This window comes from Amblyomma maculatum, chromosome 1 (assembly GCF_055883805.1).
Source record: "Amblyomma maculatum isolate TAMU_Amacu chromosome 1, ASM5588380v1, whole genome shotgun sequence".
Classification (NCBI taxonomy): domain Eukaryota; kingdom Metazoa; phylum Arthropoda; class Arachnida; order Ixodida; family Ixodidae; genus Amblyomma; species Amblyomma maculatum.
This window is the reverse complement of record NC_139344.1, coordinates 325,572,169-325,593,937: the sequence shown is the minus strand read 5'-3', so window position 1 is coordinate 325,593,937 and position 21,769 is coordinate 325,572,169. Positions and strand designations below refer to the sequence as shown.

At 45.3% G+C, this 21,769-nt stretch overlaps 1 protein-coding gene across 1 annotated transcript in view; it reads left to right on the top strand.

Moving 5' to 3' along the window:
• Positions 1 to 11,041: 11,041 nt before the first annotated feature.
• Positions 11,042 to 21,769, top strand: part of LOC146207330 (protein O-linked-mannose beta-1,2-N-acetylglucosaminyltransferase 1-like) — a 31,172-nt gene continuing 20,444 nt past the window's right edge. The window contains exons 1-8 of the mRNA XM_084585769.1: positions 11,042 to 11,238; positions 11,303 to 11,380; positions 11,449 to 11,496; positions 11,897 to 11,981; positions 13,279 to 13,428; positions 17,746 to 17,855; positions 18,165 to 18,249; positions 21,251 to 21,377. Of these exons, the coding sequence (XP_084441895.1) occupies positions 11,187 to 11,238; positions 11,303 to 11,380; positions 11,449 to 11,496; positions 11,897 to 11,981; positions 13,279 to 13,428; positions 17,746 to 17,855; positions 18,165 to 18,249; positions 21,251 to 21,377 (735 nt within the window). The 5' untranslated portion in view covers positions 11,042 to 11,186. The remainder of the gene's footprint in view (positions 11,239 to 11,302; positions 11,381 to 11,448; positions 11,497 to 11,896; positions 11,982 to 13,278; positions 13,429 to 17,745; positions 17,856 to 18,164; positions 18,250 to 21,250; positions 21,378 to 21,769) is intronic.

Genomic DNA, 21,769 nt, shown 5'->3' with positions numbered 1-21,769 from the left:
CTTATTACATAAGAAAGCGTTTCTTAAAATGGAGTAATCGTCGAATTACCGAGTTTTACAACAGTCACTTGTGCAATAGTATAAACTTTGAATTACATACAACACGTCTTTTCTCTCCTGATTAGCTGAACTAGAAAACGAGATCCAATATACTATGAAAGGAAAATTGTGCAGTGGACCATGGACGTACGGGACTTCCAGTAGTGATCATTTTAAAAAAAGTATTCTAGTCCGACTTAGGAGTACCGCACATAACAGTATACGGTTTCATAAACATTAGGCATGAGACATACTTAAGGTACGTTTTGCATTAAATCAAAATTTATTCTGTCAGCCCAAATATATTGTACGGTTCCTTCTTTTTCTATAATTTTTTTTCTATTACCATTGTAAATGCTTTCCTCTTGTTATCGTTGTGTTTTGTTTTGTTTACCGCACACTTTGAACCACGAAGATATTCTTTTTCTTTGTTCTTAATTGTTACGCTCAGGAAAAATCGAATATATATTGCATTTTCCTATCGAAATGCCATACTGTATTCTGCTACAAAAACGGAGGCCCATGACATTGCTAAACTATAAATCGACAGTTTTTACTCCTACTCCTAACGTCATTTCCGCCATAATGAGAAAATAAAACTGAGTTGAATTTACATAAAAGAAAATTAAAGATCACTACAGAATCTGCATTGGAGTAATGCGAAAGCACGGATGCTGCTGTTTGTTGCTTCTGGTTGCTTCTAGTTGCTTAATTCCCTCCTTGTTTACCCATTTTAGTCTTTGGTGCTTTCAAATTGCGCGCCAATCTTTTCCTATGCCCTTTTTCGGCTCTACTTCCGGTTGCGTGACGTCACATCCACTACGGCACTTTTATCGCTATATACGCTTTCACTTCCATCTTCCTCCCTTCCCTTACGGCGCGGTTCAGTTGTCCACAGAACAAGTGTGACAGATACAGCGCCTTTCCTTTCCTGTGAATCAGTTATTCTAATTACATCATTATCTTATTGACCTAATTATTTTTTCACACACATTACGTCACCCTCTATCGATTGACACCACTAATTAGCCTCTACCACTTAATTACTCAAGTGCTGCGGACACGATTTTGTGGACGCGTTCTGCGAACAGAAATCTGTGAACATAGCGAAGTAATGCTTTCGCATTAATAAAATCTGCATGCTACCAGTGCTCAGTCGTGGCTAACTTCAGCTTTGGTTCATTAGCTTTAGAATTTCTGGATATTCATGCAGGAAGGTATTTCCTTGCGCCAAATTGTTACATTTTCCGGCTGCAGAAGAATTTTACTCCGAAATATGAACTGGAAGAAAACAATTGGCAACGCAAAGAGTCTCCCTAAAGATTGGAAATCAGACATTGGAAGAGGTGGACGAGTTGAGAGTTCTTGGCCTAGAAATTTACAAATCCGGCAAAGGAACACAATGGCTTCATAAGGTGAAAAAAGTAGCTGCGACTTCCTTAAACTTGATAAAACGCATTTCGTCTAGGGGAGGAGGAGCTCGAGCGGACATGGCAAGACGTCTTGTACAATCAGTGTTACAGCCGAGGATACTATACCAGGCCCAATTCCAAAGACTCACGAGGCGGCAATGGGCGAAATTGGAAACAATAAATAGAAACGCAATGCGCACTATCACGGTCTTACAAAAACTTACCCCTATCCCTATTCTCCAAGAGTTTGCACAGATAAATACGTTGACAGAATTAATTGAACAACGAGAGGCAACAAGGGATATGAAGCGAAAGTACGTTACGCCCATAGCATCCTTGTACAACGAAATGGCAGTTCGAACACCACCAATGGCTGACCCCCCTCCGTGGGAATTCACTACTATAACGACAAACAACACCACTCGGCTTCGTCGCAAAGAAAAGCTGGCATCTCGACCTCTGGTTGATGCACTTCCAGGTACCTTAATTGCATATACGGACGCATCAATTATAGAAAATGGCGGTAGAACAGCAGCTACTAGTCCAACACACAGCGAACTAAAGGTACATAAAGAATATCTTTTAGAATACCCGGACCCGCTTGTGATGGAACTCTATGCAATCCGCGATGCTATGGAGGCCATAAATAAAATAGATTCGATAACAGAAGCCCACATCTATACAGACTCCTTAGCCGCCATAAAACAACTGAAGAAAGTGACGAAGACGCTATGTGTTACCCAAGAAATCCACGCACTCAATAAAAAAACAAAGATAAGCATCCAGATACATTGGACACAAGACAATGCTGAGAACGCTGACCAGAGAAAAGTTGACCACCTCACACACGAAGTTCCACACACTAATGCGCCCCCCACCAGGCTCCCTTTCGATGCCCGCTCCGCTGTTTCCATTTTAGCATCCTCTTTAAGGAAAAGTACACGTGCCCTCATTCCCCCGTGTACATTCCCACTCCCTCGTAACTTAACGAGATTGGAGGAGGTTTCCCTTAGAAGGATAAGAGCTGGGGCGGCCCTTACCCCGTCGGTAAAATGCCGATGGGAATCGCAAGCTGATATCAGACCAACCACATGCCCAAAGTGTTCCACACCAGCTGCAGAAGTGGATGTTCGCCACCTGCTATGGACTTGTGCAGGGACAAGGGCATCAAGGACACAGATTCTGCGCGAAGTGGGTCTAACCACAGCAAGGGAAGAGGACTTTTCTAAATGGCTCACCAACAACGCTAAGAGCGGGAGCCTGCTCCGGTTCCTCACGGAAAATCATTTACATGAGTTTATATAATATGCCTTATGGCAAGTTTGCGTACAAAAAAAAAAAAAAAAGCATTCGGCAAAATCAGGTGTCAGTGTTGCTCTCGTCTCGTATCTGGTTTTTTGCGCGTTTTTACAAATATTTAGCGTACCTCAAGAATAATAAACATTGCTTTTCCTTTCACCTTCGGCTGCTGTCAGTTAACAGCTCTAAGAAACGTTAAGCACAGCGTCAAACGTTCAAAATAAATTTATTTAACAACGTGGCATGCGCAGAATTTTCGTGGTGTGATTTAGGTGGTGACCCGGTTCCGGATGATATCCGAGCTTCAGAAACATAGCTGCTGGGCACACCGGGATGTAGTCGCTTCGCCAGCTGGTCTAGGTGTTGGACATCACAGCAGTTATGCCATTTTGACTGCACTTATGCGCGTGCTGTCTTTGCTAAACCGAGCATCTGCAGTCGGACCGTCTCACTGCACATTGCTCACGCATACTGCACTAGTGCGACTGGTTCTGCATGCGTAGGAACTGAAAGCATGAAAAGCAAGGCTGCCGTAGGGTGGTCTGTATAGAGGCTTCAATTTAATCCGAGTCTTTGACAGAATAAACTCGCTCGTGCGTTCCGCTGTGCTCACTCCTTTTTCTTCTTCTTCTTCTTCTTTTTCTTTTTCTTTTTCTTTTTCTTCTTTCCCCCACCTCCATCGTCCGCCGCTGGAGAACCCTCGTCGCTGCCGGCGCCATCCTTCTTCTTCTTCTTTTTCTTTTTCTTCTTCTTCTTCTTTTTCTTTTTCTTCTTTCCTCCTCCTTCGTCCGGAGACGGGGTACCGCTCAGGTCCATGGGCGGCAACACTGGCGGAGGAGGAGGGGGAGGTGGCGGAGGGGGAGGCGGTGGCGGCGTCGGTGGAGTGGCCGGCGTCGGTGGTGACTTGGGCATCTCCACGACCACCTTGGTCTCCTCCTTGGACATTTTCCTCTTTGGTAGCGAGTCTGACGAGTCCGACGTCACGGTGCTTGTAGAAGTGAAGCTTGTGCACGTGCATTCGGGCGATTCGATGCTGATGCGCATGAGTCCCGGATACATGGGACCCTGCATGCGTTGCTGTCCACCCATCATGCCGGGGCCAGCCATGCCGGGACCACCCATCATACAAGGACCGCCCATCATGCCCTGTCCTCCCGGCATCATCATGGGTTGGCCACCCATCATCATGGGCTGAGGGGCCATCATGGGCATCGGTGGCCGCGGAGCCATGACCGGCATGGGAACCATGGAAGCCATGGGAACGGGGCTCGATGGTGGGCTGTACGACGACATAGTGGTCGAGCTCACCGAAGATGCCGGTGTAATCGAGCGGCGCGGGCTGATCACCTTGTACGTCTCCTGCTTAAAGCTCTCCTTCTTAATGCGGCGCATGTCTCGAGCCACCTCGTTCTCAGCACTCATTAGTCGGCGGAGCTTGTCCTCGGTCTGGGCCAGCGTGGCGAGGAAGGCGGGGTCTCGAACACGCCCCGAGTTGCGGTAGTTCGCGATTTCGTTGGCCAGCTGGTCTTCTAGCGTCATGAGGTTGTACAGCTTGCTCTCGGCCGAGTAGACCCGGTTGAGCGGTGCGGGCCGCTGACGCCGAAGCTGGTCCCGGGCTCGGCTCACGCGCCGTGATTCGCGCATCACCTGGTCGGTGAGATCGCGTATGCGGGACGTGATGTTGATAGTTGCCAGCGGCTGCGCCCCAGAAGATGTCTGCTGCACGTGCGATATGGTCTGCGGCTGCTGCACCATGGTCACCTGCGGCGGAGATACCTGGATCTGGCCAGAGGCTGGCACTGTGATTTGCTGTGTCGTCATCCGCTGACCGGTAGGAGGCAGCGTCACGGTGGCCATGGGCGCTGCCGCCGCTGTGACGACGTTCGAGGGGCTGCTGCCTCGCCGGACGACGACGTTCCCTGGGAAGGCCGCCGTCGCCCCCATGGGGATGACCAGGTTCGACGCGCTGCTACCGCGGCGCACAACGATGTTTCCTGGGATGCCTGGTGTCCCTTCGTTGAGGATGATAGTGGTCTGCGCGACCATCTGCGCGTTCCCGAAGGCGTCATCGTCCTCCATAGAGCCGCAACCGATGGCCCTCACGGAAGGCTCCCTCCGTGGAGGCGCCGGAAATTTTATGTCGTACTCGTTCTCGAGGGTAACGACCGCGCGCTGTGCCTCTCCAATGGTGGACGTCTCGATCACTGGCGGTGGAGAGCGGATCTTGAAGTTGTGCGCAGGCACCACCTTCGACTCGTGGACCACAGTGTTCGGCTGCGCGGGATAATCCTTCTGCTTCTGCATCGAAACGGGCAGGTATATCGGCGTGAAAGGAATGCCGGTAATGTTGTTGGCCGGCTCTATGGACTCTGTTTCCAACGAGGCATTGAAATGGAGCGGGCACTCAGTTTGGACGCTGCGACTGAACCTGTCCGGAGCAGCGCTCGACCGGCGGCGCTGCTGGAACGGTATCACCGGCGGCGCGGTCAGCGTAACTGGCGGAGGTATGGGTCTGACGAAAGGTATGAGCGCATGCGGCGGGACGGGCCGCACTCGGAGACAGTGCTGATGGAAAGGGGTGAGCACGGGCGCGGCGGCAGCGGCCTGCGGCACTGGTGACGGTGGCGTCGGGGGTCGCGCATCAGAAACGACGGCCACTTCCGGGACATCGGGCTTGATGGCGTACTTCTCCTTCTTACGAGTAATGACGATGCCGTCCGGCGTCACTTGCCTTGTCCTGGTCGTCTCGGGTTTTCCAACATTGACGAAGGTCAGACCGGGCTTCACTTCAACGGTCGGCGAAAGGGTGACGGGCTCCGGCGCTGGCTTGCCCTTCTCTCCTGGTGGGAAGTACTCCGCGGTGACCTTTGCTGTCCTCTCTGACATTGGCGCCTACATCGTGAAATTTTGTTTAGCCTAATATTGCGGATCGGCCCGACCCGCGCTCGCCGCCACAATCGAAGCCATCGCGAGCGGCTCTCGAGCACCACGCGCGCCGCTTCTTCGTCTCTTCCTGTTCTCGCAGCTGCTGTCGTTCGGCGAGAAAACAAACCGTTTCTGAAGAGGAAGTAAAAATCGCACTTATAGTTATACAACTACAATGAGCTATGGCATTAGGTTTTCTTCTTGCTTTTAACTGGGTCTCTTACTTAACATTGCGTACACTTCGACATGTACTTTCTATTATCATTAAATCTTCTTTCTTCACCTTTGAGGACCAAATATTTGAGAAAGGTGGTTTTTAAGCGTGTTAAATAACTCCAGATGACCTCATTTATCAGGAGTTTAAAACTATGAAGTGTTCTTAATATAATGTGTCGCTTTGAATGTTGAGCCCACAAACCATAAACCAAACCCTTTCTTCACAATACGGTTCCTAGTATTAAAGCATAAAAAGAAAAGCTTTGCAGAGACCTTTACGCCATCTTCATTAACATTATAGTTGCTGTGTGTCGTCACTAGAAGCTCCCGCGGTCGTCAGCAGGCCGCTGGTGGTGGTAAAAACTTTAATTTCCAACAGATGCAGGTTAGGCGTCTACCTACCCGCCTACACGAGGAGCCCTTGGACCCGGGCGGCGTGTTCGGCCAATCGGATTACACCTAGCTGAGTCTGAGGGCATGAGCTCAACAGTAGAGTTTCCCAAAATTCTTCCTTTTTTGTCTGTTCATTTATATTTTTTTATTTCTGGACACGTCCATATCATATGTACCAGATCCGCCTTATCCTGACATAGTTTGCACCTATCTGAAAACCTCCGGGTAAAACTTAATGTAACTAGGTTCGGAAAAGTCCTTGTTTGTAAGCTCCTCCAAATGCTTTCTTGGATCTTATTTAGTGTCCTATCTGCCGGTGGGTGGGTATTCTAACCTGTTTAGTCGATAGTGCTCTGTAATCTCTTTGTAGCTGACTAGCTTGTCCCTGCTAAGAGTAAGTCAGCAGGCCGGTTACGATTGCTGGTGCGTAAGAGAGCTCATATAAGCTCCTTTTCTTCTTTCCCCAAACCTCTGCGGAGGTGGGCAGCCGGCCAGAGTTGCAATAAGGAGTATGCTGAAAGTGAGATAGGTATAAGAAAAATGTGGTAGAGTATAAATGACAATCACGTAAAATTTCTTTCGTAGAACTGGGGTAAAATACATATTCAATTAGCGTCGAAAAATCGTGATAACTCGAAATAATTCTAAGCTCAGTTCACAAGGTAATATTCAGAGAGCAATGATAAAATGGTCAAGGTACTCCGCTCTCGAAGCATAGTACACGCTTTGCAAGATGAAATAAATAGTACGGTACAGAACACGGTCCCTCTTTGAGAAGCAGGCCACAGGCCAGGAAACGTATAAATTCTAAAAATTCAAATTTATTTGGCTGTTTACAGGGTGTTGATGATGGGAACACGCATCTGTATATTATTAAACAGGAAATGCATTCTGCATCGATAGTGGGTCAGCTACGTGAAATGATATTTCATAAGTACAATAAATGCCATCGATTCTTGGTAACAAGAAGAGGATTATGAACCGGGAGTAACGTCTTGATGGTGTCGAGTAAGGTTTGTTTTCGTTTGCAGGGGCTTAACTTCCCAAAGCGACTCAGGCTACGATAGATGCGGCGTTCAGTAAGGGTCACTGCCAACAACTCAAGGAGAGCTAGTATGGAACTGACCATTGCATTACTAAATGTTTACTTTCCTAAAAAGGCAGTCATCTCGCCGCAATCAGCTCCCAGAAAAAAAAAAAAAAAAAAAAAAAGGTTTCCTAATATGGTGGGATGCAAAAAATAAATCCGACGGATCGGCTTAGAACAGCTCACTTCGCGAGCTTTCGAAAGATGCCACAAAAGGAAGGTGATTACACACGAAAGATTGTAAACGATTCCGCGGAGAGCTAGTTCAAGAGCCCGAAACTAGGTAGTTGATACCGGCAAATAAAAATAAACACTAAGAAACTCAATTAGAATAGGCCGCGAGAAAGCCTGCAGATAAATATACATCATCCTCCCCTCGTCTGTCAAGGAGAGGCAACTGTAGAGACAGCAATATGTCGAGAAATGAAGGAGGCAATAGATTATAGGGGGCGAGCTCTTTATCGGCTGGATTAATGGAATCGTAATGTTGATATGTACTTGACCTCTGTAGCCCGTCCATTTGAAACGATCGGGTTGTTTTGTGTGGCAAAGCTAAAACAACACAAGTACAGGAGCACAAAAGGTGTCATTGGCGCTGTCTCCGACTGAGTCGAAGAACCGCAAAACAAGCTGTTTCAAAAAGGAGGACATTGAGGATTTGGTTTGCTGCTGTTGACGCAACTAAGCTTAACTGCAAAACATGACCGCTTGTACGCATGTGTTGCAAGCGAGCATGCGCTTTTCCTATTATCCGCTGCGAGGCAAACAATTCTGGCACTCGCGGTGCGCCAAGCCAGAATCATGCGATCGGACTGCGTATACATGCACCACCCATGAACTTCTCTGTCCCGCTCAGGCCACTGCTCGCTGCTCCAGCCTTCCAGCCTTCCAGCCCGGGATCAAAAAAAAAAGTATATCACGTGACGCTTGCGCAGCCTAGCGGCACGATTGTGGGCAATCCCAAATTATGTGGTCGAGGGTCCCTCTCGCCCCACAGTGTTTGCAGAGATCATTGTCCCTAAGATCTGGTAGCGCGTGAAACGCCCAGACCGGGTTTATGAACGTATTAGTTTGTAGCCGCCTCCACGCGACAGCTTCTCTATTATTTAGTGTAACATCTGGCGGGGGTACCAGTCTACGTCCCAATTTATAATGGTCGATGATTTCCCCGTAATTTATCAGACGCTCGTCGTATACCCAGTGTTCGGGAGGCTCGACGGCTACCCGGAAGTAGAGAGCTCGGGCTAGCTCGTGAGCCGCCTCGTTACCAGGGACGCCAGCGTGAGCGGGTGTCCAAATTAACTGAATTTTCCTATTTATCGTTCTTTGGGTGAGGATTTTGGCCGCCTCCGGCGATATCCTCCCCTTCCCAAAATTTTGAATGGCAGTTTTGCTGTCGCTAATTATGAACTGGGCTTCTGTTCCTACGCAAGCTATCGCTATCGCAACTTCCTCCGCAGTCTCTATGTTGCGGCCTCTGATGGCTGCCGCGGATCCCGGTGCCCCTCGGCCATCGACTACCGAAGCTACCGCCGCACCTGTTCTGCCACTTGCCGCATCAACATAGACTACTTCATTTGCTCCCATGTTCCTGAACCGTCGCTCTAGAGCTTCGGCTCGTTTGGCCCTTCTTTCGACATTAGGGCAAAATATTACAAGTAGAGAAGCCTGGGATACCCTGCTGCGAAGCGCGGACCCTGCGATCCAGCAACGCACCGTCCACCTGGCGGAAGAGGCCGCAACAAGCCAAGGGCTACCTGCCAGCCTCTAATCCGCGGACGCACGACTCCCCATTTCCGATGGAATCAAAAGTTGTACAACCAACCAACCAACCTAGCGGCACGAGCTCATGAACATGGATGCGAGCGCCTCGCGCCACATGGCTTCGATGTGACGCGTCGGTAGAACCGAAAATTGTTGCGCCGCAGAGAAGAGCGCTTTTTGAAATTCTGAGCACTAATGCGGCTAAGTGATGAAGAGGTGAAGACTAACTCCAAATCTCTTATCGCAATCATAAGCCCAATAATTGCAATCATATAGTGCAATAATTTAGCTTACCACAGGACTACCGGTCTACGGGACTACTAAGACTGAAGTTAAAAAACATGGGGACTGGGCCTCGCCAAGTGCACTCACGTGGCTTTTACCAATGCTTCCCTAAAAACTCTTGGCGAGCACTGCTTTTACTTGCAACCTAGTGTTCCCGCAGAGAAAAAGTAAATGTTTGAATAACTTATTATCTGACCTTTGTCACCCCTTCCCACAAAACTCTCTTTTCACTTCAGATACGTAGTGCTTAACGGAGTCTCTGAAACACCGGTACGCACGAGGAAATGTAATCATTGTGCTGATATCACGATATTTTCCAAGTATGCTGTCATTATTAAGTACTAAATCAATTGGATCTACATGCCTAAACAGTGCAATTTAAAACTAATGGCATCGATGTGAGCGAATCAACCCCATGATTTATCAGCAAACATAAATTTCTCCCCACCCCTTCTGTAATACCAAACCCCTAAGGCTAGAATAAATCAAAAGAAAAAAGACCTATCCTACACTTACGCCAGGTGGGATTGCGCACTAGCGGTTTTCACACGACAGTTTCTTGTAGGGCAACGTAAACGTTCGTAAGCTTTCGGTCTTCTTCCCACACAATGAAAGGAGTGATCTGGTCGAAGCCATCTAACCAGTACTTATCGTCCTTGAACTTATCTCTACGACAAGATGTGAACCCACGAGATGAATAGAAAAGCAGTGGTCATGTGCTTTGGGGCACGGTCGGGCTTGCCACAGTATAGGCGTCGTGGTTCTGCGCGGTGCGGTGACCGAACTGCGCGGTGATCGAACTCGCTTTGTGAACAGGTGTTTTGTCTGCGCAGAGGGGATGTGCGTCAAAGGCCTCTGGAATGTCGTTGCAGCTGGGCATCGCCCTTCGCCTTCACCAAAACATTTACCATGTCATCAAAGCATGCAGTTAAACTATGGAAGAAATTACTGACAAGACTTTCTATTTACTGCGTATATATTAGCGTAATGAGTGAGTGAGTGAGTAAGTGAAAAGACTACACCGACATGGACCTCGGAGCAGGGAATAAGCCAGGGTGAGGGTCTCCTTGCCGGCTCTCCTGTGCCGTGGCCGCAGAGAAGGTCTTGGAGTAAGCCTCCTCCGCCAGGCGTAGGACGATCTTTTGTTCATCCACATCTGGGATGCGGATGTAGGACTCCCAAGTAATTTGATCAAAGGGATCAGTTTCTTTAGCTCCCGGAGAATCGGGGCATTGCCAGATTAGGTGATTTTGACTCAGAGGTATGTTGCAGAGATTGCAAGCCTCTGGGTTCCCTGTCAACTCATTATGCAGAGTAACATGAGGAAAGAAGCGACTGGCCTGAATTTTTCGCCAGGCCTGCATTCTGAGGGTATTAGGGACCTATCTGGTGGTGGATAGATCTTTCTGTTAATTTAGTCTCGGAGTCTCAAAGAGCTCCTTGTAGGTGATGAGGGGGTCTTTGTCTCCGTGTAGCGGGGTCTCTATGGCCGCTCGGGCTATACTTTACGCTAACATCGAGATATTAGCGTAATGCGTAAATACAGTATAGCTGTTTAAATTTCGCGCGTTAAGCACTAAACTTGTGCTGCCGCATCGCGGCAGTTGGCCGCAGGCTCGCAATGGCACAGCTGGGGCCGCATATGTGGGTTGGAGCATTGAAGCGTTCAAGTCCGAATAGTCTAGAGTCTAGTTTCAAATTTCCCATCTGAGCCAGACTGAGCAGCTCGAAGGTAGGCTACAATGCCTTAGGATTCTTCCTTTGTCATGGCGGTAATCGCGCGCGTCATTTGTCACAAGCTATTCAAAGGCGGGAGTGGTAAGTTCAAATAGCTAGTACGCCTTCTTGTTGGCACATTATAAACTTGTTCGGTTCATTTCAGCTGCCCATCTGCGCCTGAAACTTGTGCTTGCAATCTCTTTGCTCTACATACTGTTCAGACCGTGGTTATCCTGGAAAAGTAAGCCGTCGTATTCGTCGTTTTGTCACATCATAACCGCAATTCTCTAATGCTTCCTTTTGCCGCAGGTTACAACGCTGCCAGTGGTGACTATGGTTTGGGGTTTAATGCGACTGGTGAGCCGCTAGTTAATCACTTCATTTGCGTATGTGCATGTTGTTCTCATATTTGGTGTAATTCGTAGCCTGATTCATAACTATTCGGGTTTATTATACTTGCACGACTTTCTCGGCTTTTCTGCGTAGCCTGTTTGTAATGTGGCATAACCAAACCTACAGCTTTGCAATTTTTTTATCTGGTTCTCTTTCCCTTTGCTGTTTATTCACATTTATTTGGAGCTTGTACATATTCGTATTGAATAACACTAACAACTTGATAATTAGCTTTCTATCATAAATATTACATTTCGTTTCCTTTTGGCGCTATTCAAATTAAGCTTGAATCTTAAGCTTGAAAGAATTTTAGTTGCGGGGCCGGTAACACCGGTAACCATTTTAACTATATTCTTCTTTTCAGCGGGTTCGGCGTATGAAGATTTGCATGTCAGCATGACCAGCTTGACAGGGTTTCTGAATGCTCTGAAAGTGGACACGGAGTCAGAGTAAGTATAGCTCTTAAAAAGAAAAAACGACTTTCTCTTCTCATAGTGATATATGTCGTACTATGGGACAGTGTACTTCATGTGATGGGCAATACTCATATTGAAGACCTTAATTAGATGTGTCCGTTTTAGGACACTTCTTGTAACGCTATTCACTGTTGAGCCAGGAGCTAGTAGTGCCTGAACCGTATTCCTTATTCATTTGAATGAAAAAAATTTGGAATGCCTTTTTCCCTAGAGCGCATAGCTTTTCAGCATAGGCCATCCTTGTACCTTCAGATTTCTGGCTGTTTTCCAGAATGATGGAATGCTTAAACCTGTTTAAGTTTGGTTTTTGGTTTTAATGAGGTTTACTTTCCAAAGTGACTCAGGCTATAAGGGATGCCATAGTGGAGGGCTCCGGAAATTTAGACCACCTGGGGTTCTTTAACATGCCCTATACCAGGCGTCTGCTTCTCATCCCCATCAGAAAGATCCTGCATTCTTGGGCTCAGCAGTCGAACGCTGTAACTACTACCACTGAATGAATGTGGCAGGGTCCTTATTAAGTGGTCACCACTGCAGTCTGCAGGCAGCATAGTCAGCAGCTATCCCCGATCCTCTGGCAGCGTGATAGACATTAATACACCAAATGTGGGACAGTTTTGCCTCTGGTGCAGCCACTTGTTTGCCCAATCATTCTTTTGCATCTGCAGAATACTCCAAACATTTATTAGAAATACTCATCAGAAGTAATCAGAAACTTATATGAGGGCACTGCTGTTGAATCTGAATCCTTGTTCTGTTCTTGGGCCTTGAAATGATGCACCACAGAGGACATTCCTTATCTAGCTATCATATCTACTACATTAGTAGACCAGAGTTTTTAATGTCAGTTTCTTGTGAAACGCTAAACAGGTACATCTTCATGAAACAGTTGCAGGACAATTTCTAAACGGCTTAGCCTTGACTAAAGTCATTTTGTGTTGTTCACTTAACCTGGCTCATCTGCAACGTTGTATGTGGTTTCAAATGCTGAGTCCAAACATATGTTGTTTTGATATGTTATTGTGTGTCTTGTTATTGTTGGCAGCATCCAAACACCTGTCTTGAGCATGCAGAGCTGCCTGGCACTAAACTGCATCATTAATCTGGGCTGCGACACCGACAAAACCTAAACACCAAACCCAACACTACATCTCTAGCCCACCATTCATCACATCTGCCTTATCTCTTTGCTTCTAATTGTGTGTTATGGATGAATGAGTGGCAGTATGGGATCCATGCGGTGCACGCCTACCTGACACCTCTGCTGCAGGGTCATCCATGTGGTGCCAGCAGTGCTGGTGGGTGAGCGGGTCCCCAACTGTGGCCTGCCCCAGCCATGTGCCAACGACTCCTTCGCAGTGCACATCTTCACTGGCAAGGACCACCATGACCAGCCAAGACTGTGCGTCGATGGAAAATAGTATGTGTAGGAGCGGATGCTTATCCACTCTATTCTGACCATCCGGAGGGCATTCTGAGCAAACAGAGCCATTTGAAACTGCCGTGCCTTTGCCTGGCACTGTCAGATCTGTTTTTGGGTTTGAAGCGTTGAGATATTTAGTATTTAAAAAAATGCCGTTGTTAAATATTAGGCTATTCCACATTTATTGTGCTGATTTTACTGGGGCGAAGGGAAAATGCTAAGGGACAGAAGGAAATAAGCAATCATTACTGGGCTGGCATTAAAGAAGGAAAAAATATATGATAGTGCTTCAGAACTTGCAGTGGTCTCTCTTGTTTAATGAGAAGTATGTGCAAATAAAATGGGTTTACAGCATTGTGTTTGATGGGACGGCATCATGGCATCAGTTATCACACTTTTTGTTTTCCTCATCAATGTGGCAGTGCAGTACACTGTGGTGGTATGCATCCAGAAGAAGCCCCATGAAGTGGCCTCCACTCTCTGGCCTGTCCAAGCCACAGGCCATCATTGTTATTAGGCACACCCACTACCCCTAAAGCTTGTCTTCAGTAGCTCTTTGCTGGTGCAGTGCAGTGCCATCATGCACATTTAGTACATGCTTAAAGATTTTAACCGGTTCCTGATGTTTTCCGTGTGGTTGATTGAATGCAAGAAAAGTGTGCCTGCAGTAAACATTTTTATAACACGGTCTGGATGTAATCCAATTGTATCAGCAGTGTGCACACAGTCAGGAAAAAAGAAGGAGATAGGACAGAGTGCTGAACTTTCAACTTTATTTTAAGAAAACTGAAATCTGCACTTATATACACATGCTGGGTAAAAGGCCACCAGGGGAATAATCAGTGTAACGTGACAGTCTGGACGTGCTATCGAACTGGTAATCACATGTTCTCAGGACATCAAAAGATGCATAATTGCTAAAAAACACTAGACAGCAGATTTCATAACATACAGCACAAATGTCAAATGGAAAAAGGAAGGAAAAACAGTGTTGAGGACGCAAGAATGATAAAGGCAAAAAATGAAAAAGCAGGGTTGAGGGCACAATGATGTTAAAACAAGGCAAGGCAAGAAAACAGTGAAATCATCAGCGGTATGAGGGATGAGCGCCAAAAAACAAAGACCGTACGGGTAGTTTCTGAAGTCTAGGAATCTCGCAAAACTGAAACAGTATAAAAAATTCCGCAACCACCTCAACAAGGAACTACACAACGCAAAGCTTCCATACTTTATTAAAATTTTTCTAGATCGTCCAGAAACTTTAAAACCCTGGGATCATCTGAATATCTTGAATTTTAATACAAAGACTACAATTGATAACATCACAAGGAATGGTAAACTTATTGTGGACGAAGAGCTTTCCAATGAACTAAACAGTTTTTTTGTTGATAATTACAAAGGACCTTTGCGGTTCTTTCACTGGTACCACAGGGTATGATTATCAAACACCAAATGTTCTTAAGTCGATGTTTTTTGAGCATGTAACAGAACATGAAATAACTGTATTCACAATCCTAAAATCTAGTAACGCAGAGAACAAAGACTGCTTTCAAATCAGCCTTTTAAGTTTGTGTGATTAACTTACTCACACCGGTACTGGTAGGCATTTACAATCTTGCTCTTTCCGCTGGAATGTTTCCAGACCAAATAAATATTGCAAAGGTTGTGGCTATACATATATAAGGGTGGTGCAAAAACAGAACTGTCCAATTATAGACCGATCTCAGTTCTTCCTGCACTGTCCAAGGGCTTAGAAAAAATTATTTTTACCGGACTAACCAAATTTTTAGAAAAACACTCAGTGCTTTCTGACTGTCAGTACGGATTCAGGCAAGGGAGGTCAAAAGAAATCGCACTTAATAAATAAAAGGAACTGATCATAGATTCCTTTGAGGACCGAAAAATTGTTCTCAGAATTTTTATTGGTTTTACGAAGGCTTTGACTTAGTCCACCATCTCTGCTACTGCATAAGCTACGTCATTATGGAATCTGAGGAATAGGTTTATCCTTAATTGAATCCTACCTAGAAAACCGCATGAAAATAGTTGTCAATGACCACACATCATCAACAATAAAAGCTATTTTTTCGTACCTGTGACTTTAATAGCTTACCTCAATGATCTCACAATGCTTTTGCCCGGTGATAATGAAAGATCTATTATTGTATGGAAACCAATTTTTAGAATATTTGTGTGAATGGTTGGGAAAGAATGAGTAAATAATGCAATTATCTTTCATCCAAAGAACAAGCTTGTCTCCATGAATTTCGATCTCATGCTGGGTAGTGCTAGAATTGAAGTTGTAGACACTATGAAATGCCTCAGTGTAGTGCTCACGGAAACCCTGCTTTGGGACAAACACATAAACACTATCCGCAAGAAAATGAACAGAGTCAATGGTTTCCTGTGTTGACAAAGATACACACTTCCAACTATAAATATTCTTATCTATAATGCATACTTTCATAAGTGTCAGGGGTACCACAACAAAACATAACAAACACAAGCTATTAGTTGCACAGAAACATGCAGTAAGACTGATGAAAATGTACCTTGGCATTCCCATGTGGTTCATTACTTCAAGCAATATGGTATTTTGTCTGTATTATGTGCATTAAAAAATGCACTTAAAGGAAATAATCAACTGTTGCTTGCAGCTTTTAATGAACATCAATATACACCAATTTACAATACACGATGTCCTTTACCCTGGCTTCAGCTCTTTTGCTGTACCTCATATCGTAAACAGTCCTTACCCTATAACTTAGGAAATTACCTTGTGCTGTGCGATGTCAGTGCACGTTAAAGAACCCCAGGTGGTCGAAATTTCCGGAGTCCTCCACTACGGCGTCTCTCATAGCCTGAGTTGCTTTGGGACGTTAAACCCCACAAACCAACCAACCTTAACATATTGGCTGCAGATAATATATGTATACAAGACATCTCAAAGAATAAGTTATTATGTCACGTGCACTCTCAAGCCTATTGTGGAATCCTTATAAATAGGTTTGTTGTATCTTAGTGTATGTTGTTTCTATTATTTATGTGCATTTCTTTTGTTGTGTATGCAATCAGCGTTATACTGTTGTACTGTTTCTTTATGTTGATGGGGATATTAAGTTCACCTTAAGCCTGATGTTTGCAAAACACACTGCTGTGGATGTATCCTTGGGGCACTGGGTGCTACTTCTAGCTGCATTATTGCACAGTGTCCTCTCTTCCCACTATATTGTGTGTGGAGAAATAAACTTTCTATTCAGTTCACTTCAATTAACACGGCTAGAACGAAAAAGAGCAACATATGAAGGGTGCCTCTAAAAACCAGGTGAAGTCAGATAAAACCAGAGAGGAAGGTGATTTCTTTTTTAGATAATGAGATGGAAGGGGTGCTGTTGTAACCCTTTAGAGGCACCCTTCATATGTTGCTCTTTTTCATTCTAGCCGTGTTAATTGTTGGCGCCCATCCCTTGTAAAGCTACTCTTTTCACCATTTTCTCGCCTTGCCATGTTCTAACATCACTGCACCCTAAACCCTGTTTTTCCATCCTTTCTTGTATTTGACATTTGTGCTGTATGTCACAGAATTCATTGTCTCGTGGTTTTTAGCGATTATGCATCTTTTGACGTACTGAAAGAATGTGTGGTTACCAGCTCGGTAGCACGTCCTGATTGTCACATTACATTGATTATTCTCCCGGTGGCCTTTTACTCGACGTGTGTATATAAGTGCAGATTTCAGTTTTCTTGAATTAAAGTTGAAAGTTCAGCACTCTGTCCTATCTCCTTCTTTTTCACTGATTGTGTGCATACTGTTGATACAAACATTTTTATCCCAGCAATTTTTCGTTACTTTTTAGGGAACAGCATAAAGTTTTGTGTTTCATTCTCATTCGAGGTCATGGGTTGCATTCAACCCTTTGAGCTGACTTTCATATGTCGGGAGTTTTTTCTTGCTCATTAAACTTGATAACTAGGAACGGTATGATAACCTCAGCTGAAGATATTGGAGAGGAGTTTTAGGTCCACGAGCTGGAAGAGTTTGGACGCAATGGTCAACATTTTGATGGGTGTCTTGTTAAGATGACACATGCAGACGATGCATTCCTTGGCTTCTTGTGGCCGCTGTTTGAAAAAAATGTGTGATTAGCAGTGCCAAGAGTAGCCGAGTAACTTCTTCACTGTCTCTTGCTCCACACTCTCTCATTCTTGTGCATAGTGTCATGGAACACAGTGAAAAGCACTTTTATACTATGCATGTCTAGAAATGGTGCCGATTTCATGCTCGTGCTATATCTTGCCTCTCTGCTTTGCCAGCATCCTTGGGGCCAACCTGAACAGTGGCGGGCGGGGCATGAATGTGGCCATCATCGACAGTGTGACACGATTTGTACAGCATGTCAGCCATTTCGACACCTACGAGGAAGGTACAGTCTGCCACATGAGCTCGCTCCCCTTCCGTGGGACACATTTTGTGAAAGCTTTTTTAATGCATATTGTGCTTTGTGACTGCTAGCACTGCAGTACTGCCTTATAACAACCTCTGTATTTTACCATAGCTTGTATAAATTGATTTACTTTTTTTGGCATAACCATTCATTTTCAGAATCGGCATTGTATCAGGTGTCAAAAACGCAGTCAGAAATGAGGTACAAATATGTACTTTTAACGTATGTTTTAGCGAAGCATTTTTTCATGTAGCTGAAGGTAACTGTTTTAATATTTACATACCCCAGACTCGTCCCAACTGGAGACACTTCTTCTTAATCTGAGACAAGGGGACATCCTCATCCTCCTCACCTTTGATGAGCCCACACGCAAGTGAGTTTGTGTCGGACACCTTGTTTGCTCACTCTCATCAGCTTAGGTGGCGAGCTTTTGAGTGTCATAGAGCAGCATTTGCATGAGTCAGGAACATGGCACTCTTTTGGCTTTTTTCTACAATATCTGAAGGAGAGGGAGAAACTTTCAGGGCTTTAAGCACATGTTGGTTAAGGTTGGTTGAGATGGGGCATTTCTCTTGTTGACTAGCAAGAAAACCAGATGCAAAAGGAGGCGTATCACACATCATGTTCCTCTCTATGGTCCTGACTTTGGCGCTGTTTGAGTGTGAAGCCAGGTATGCCAAAAGCGTGGTGATGTTAGCCTCCGACAGTCTGGGCACACTACATTTGCCACAAAGTACACTGGCAGAGATGTGGTTCATTTCATGCATCATTATCTAATTGTGAAAAAGCTAACGTGCAGCTTCCATTGGCTGTTTAAGAACACAGCTCCTCATGGCTGGCGGCTTCTTGATGCTGCAGCCTGCTTCCCCTAGTAAAGAGCAAGTTTGTTGGAGGTCACGTGGAAGTAATAGCGCTGAAAGCTGCAGTGATTATTCTGAAAACATATAGGCAAGTTTAAGAAGTGTAAGATAATGCTTTAATGCAGCTTTATCGGATTAGAAAAGTCACAGCTGTCTGAAGTTTGCCATCTCAACATAGAGATTTTACAAGCAGACAGAGGTTACGTGCATCTAGAGGGAATCTGGGATTCGAATCTAATCTAGAAATCATAGAAATTTTTTCTTCTTCTGAGCACAGTTTGACAGGCTCCAAAGTTACGTCTTAAATCACATTTTCTGATGCCATGCCATGGTGCTGGGAGGGCTGTACACAATATTTTTGTTAATTGATAATGGTAATTACACAAACACTGGCTATCACAGTTAACACTAAAGCATGAATTTATGCGTGCAAATTGAGAACAATGGTCACCTGGCTACGCGTGCAAATTGAGAACAATGGTCACCTGGCTACGGTGTTCAGCTGCTTAGTTGTGTGGACAATATTGGGTGGGAGGCATGCTATCTCGTACTGCTTCTATAGTTCAGTGTGGTAGCGTTAAAGGCCTCATTTTTCAGAAAATTTCGCATTGCCATTGTCGACATCAGTATCGGGAGCAAAAATCACGGGCATGCCTTTGGCAAGTGGTAGTTGGCATTGATTGGTCGGTGGGCTGCATGATCTCACGAGGCCACATGACATGGATGAGTTGGCTGAAGCTGCCAGCTTAGGTAGTCTCTTTGAGATGGAAGGGTGAGATGGGAATTGAACCCACTGGGACCCTTCGATCCTGAACCATGCACACTATTCTATAAGGGGGTTTTACTGACGGTGTGCTGCCAGGCGCTGCTGGCATCACGCGGGCTAGGGCACCATTTTTGTGGTCCTTGTTCGCACATCTGGAGCACCCACTTGCAGTCTCAAATTCGCCATACGGGATACAAGCATCATTGGAAGTGAGCTGCAGAATATAATTGAATAATGATAATTGTGCCCGCGACCACCCGAGGATGAGAACGCGGGCCAGCATTTTCTTTTTTGCTTTCTTAAAGTTGGTATCAGCCACTGCAAGAAAACTGAAGAGCGCACCACAAGATCGAGAGCGTAATGGTTTCAGCGTATCAATCGCAAAGGCTTGGCCCGCTCGGAGTCGTAGTCGTACAGGTCGATGTCGCTGTACGGTCGAACTTCTTCAAGATATTGGCCTGTCTCTGTTCCACGCAGACCTCGCGCATATTCACTGAGCCGCATATATACGCCAAGAGCAAAACAGTTGCACTGTGTATCACAGTCACACTAGCGCACACGCGCCATCTGCAACAAAAACCATTGCCATGGCGGGTAGCCCAGTAGCCACCAGTGTCCCTTGCAGATGACGTCAAGTGAAACCCTCCTATAGACTACACAGGCACGTTTGTGTGGTTTGGTTAAAGATGGGCATCATATTTTTCATAATGTGGTAGCTTATGTCTGCATGATAATGAGTATGTGTGATATAATAAAGGAATCGGTGTTTAAGCGAGTAGCAAAAAAGTGCATACATAAACAAGAATCCACAGGGGGAGTCAGAGATGAGATCCATTAACCCTCTAGCATCACACCCCAATTATTTGGTTGGCGGTGTGCATAACATCATGGGACCACATGACATGGCTGAGCTGACAAGTAGGTGCTGCCAACTTTGGTAGCTTCTTGGAGATAGAAGAGTGAGGTGGGAATCAAACCAAATGCCCTTGGATCCCAGGTCAGGCATGCTACCCCCAGGCCACGTAGTCATGTTAAGGCACAGCTTTATAATTTTCATTCGGTGGTCTTTCACATAATGTGGTAGCTTACATCTGTACACTAATGAACATGTGTGAGATAATTAAGGCAGTTGGGATCAAGTGAGGTGCAAAATGTATGGTGTGGAGGGGGTAGTGTATGCGAATGACGATCTGCTAGAAGAGCTGTAGACATGAGCCATTAACGCTCTTGCATGATACCCTTAATTAGGTAGAGCTTAAGTGTCCTCCAGGTTCGTTTTTTCCTTTTCTCTCCCTGTTCCTTTCCTTTCAAATGGCGGCAACTCGGATACTTCAGACTACGGTAGCAAGTGCCACAGAAAGCAAAGCTTTCCCTTCGTTTTTTTCGTAATCCACTAAGAAGGAGAAGAAATAGGTGCAGTGCTGTTGATGCTAGCATACTATATATTCAAATTTTTTTCACCAGTGATGCATGCAGAATCATGTTTCGTTTTATGCCATCATGTCTCAGTTGTTGGGCCATCTGCATTTGCTTCGCATATGTAAGCGTGTCGGCTACGGGATGCATTTCACGTTTGCTTCCTTGCTAGATGTCGGGTAGCAATTTTGTCACATTTTCACTAATTAGTAGCATAATAATTGTACCCTGTTAGTAACTTTTCATATATAAATACCTGTTGCTGCAGTCAATTGCCCTCATGGAAGTGAGGATGATATGCATCAACTGTTTCCTCCCAAACATGCTGCTAGGCTTTCACAGATTGCCCGACTGCTCCTTCATGAGCTGGGAAGTGCAATGGCGCAGAACCTTCACTACCGTTCCTCGTGGTACTTCATCACTCAGAAAGGCATATCTGGGTTCTCACCCTATGAAGATGTAAGCTTTCAGTTGCTCCATGTGTAAAGTGCATGTAAATGTGGTGCAAAAACGTACATTGTGCCTGAATTTGCATGACCTTTGATTTTTAGCTTCCTCTTGTTTTTCTTCATTTTTGTTTCAGGTGACTTGGTTTTGGTCTAGTGGCAAACCCTAGGTACGTTTCTGATGTGTCTCTGATTGCATGCTGCATGTGAAGCCTGTTTTCACATTCTGCATTTCTGGCTGTTTTGTTCGTGGAAATGTTAATATAGCAGTTGTGTTCTTAAATGTGCTGAAGGCATTATGATGTCTCTTGCCATCAGCTATATTTATTTTGCATCTGATGATTATTGAGCTTTTATGCATTTGTGTATATATGTGTGTAGCAGAGTATGCTGCTAGTCAGTGCA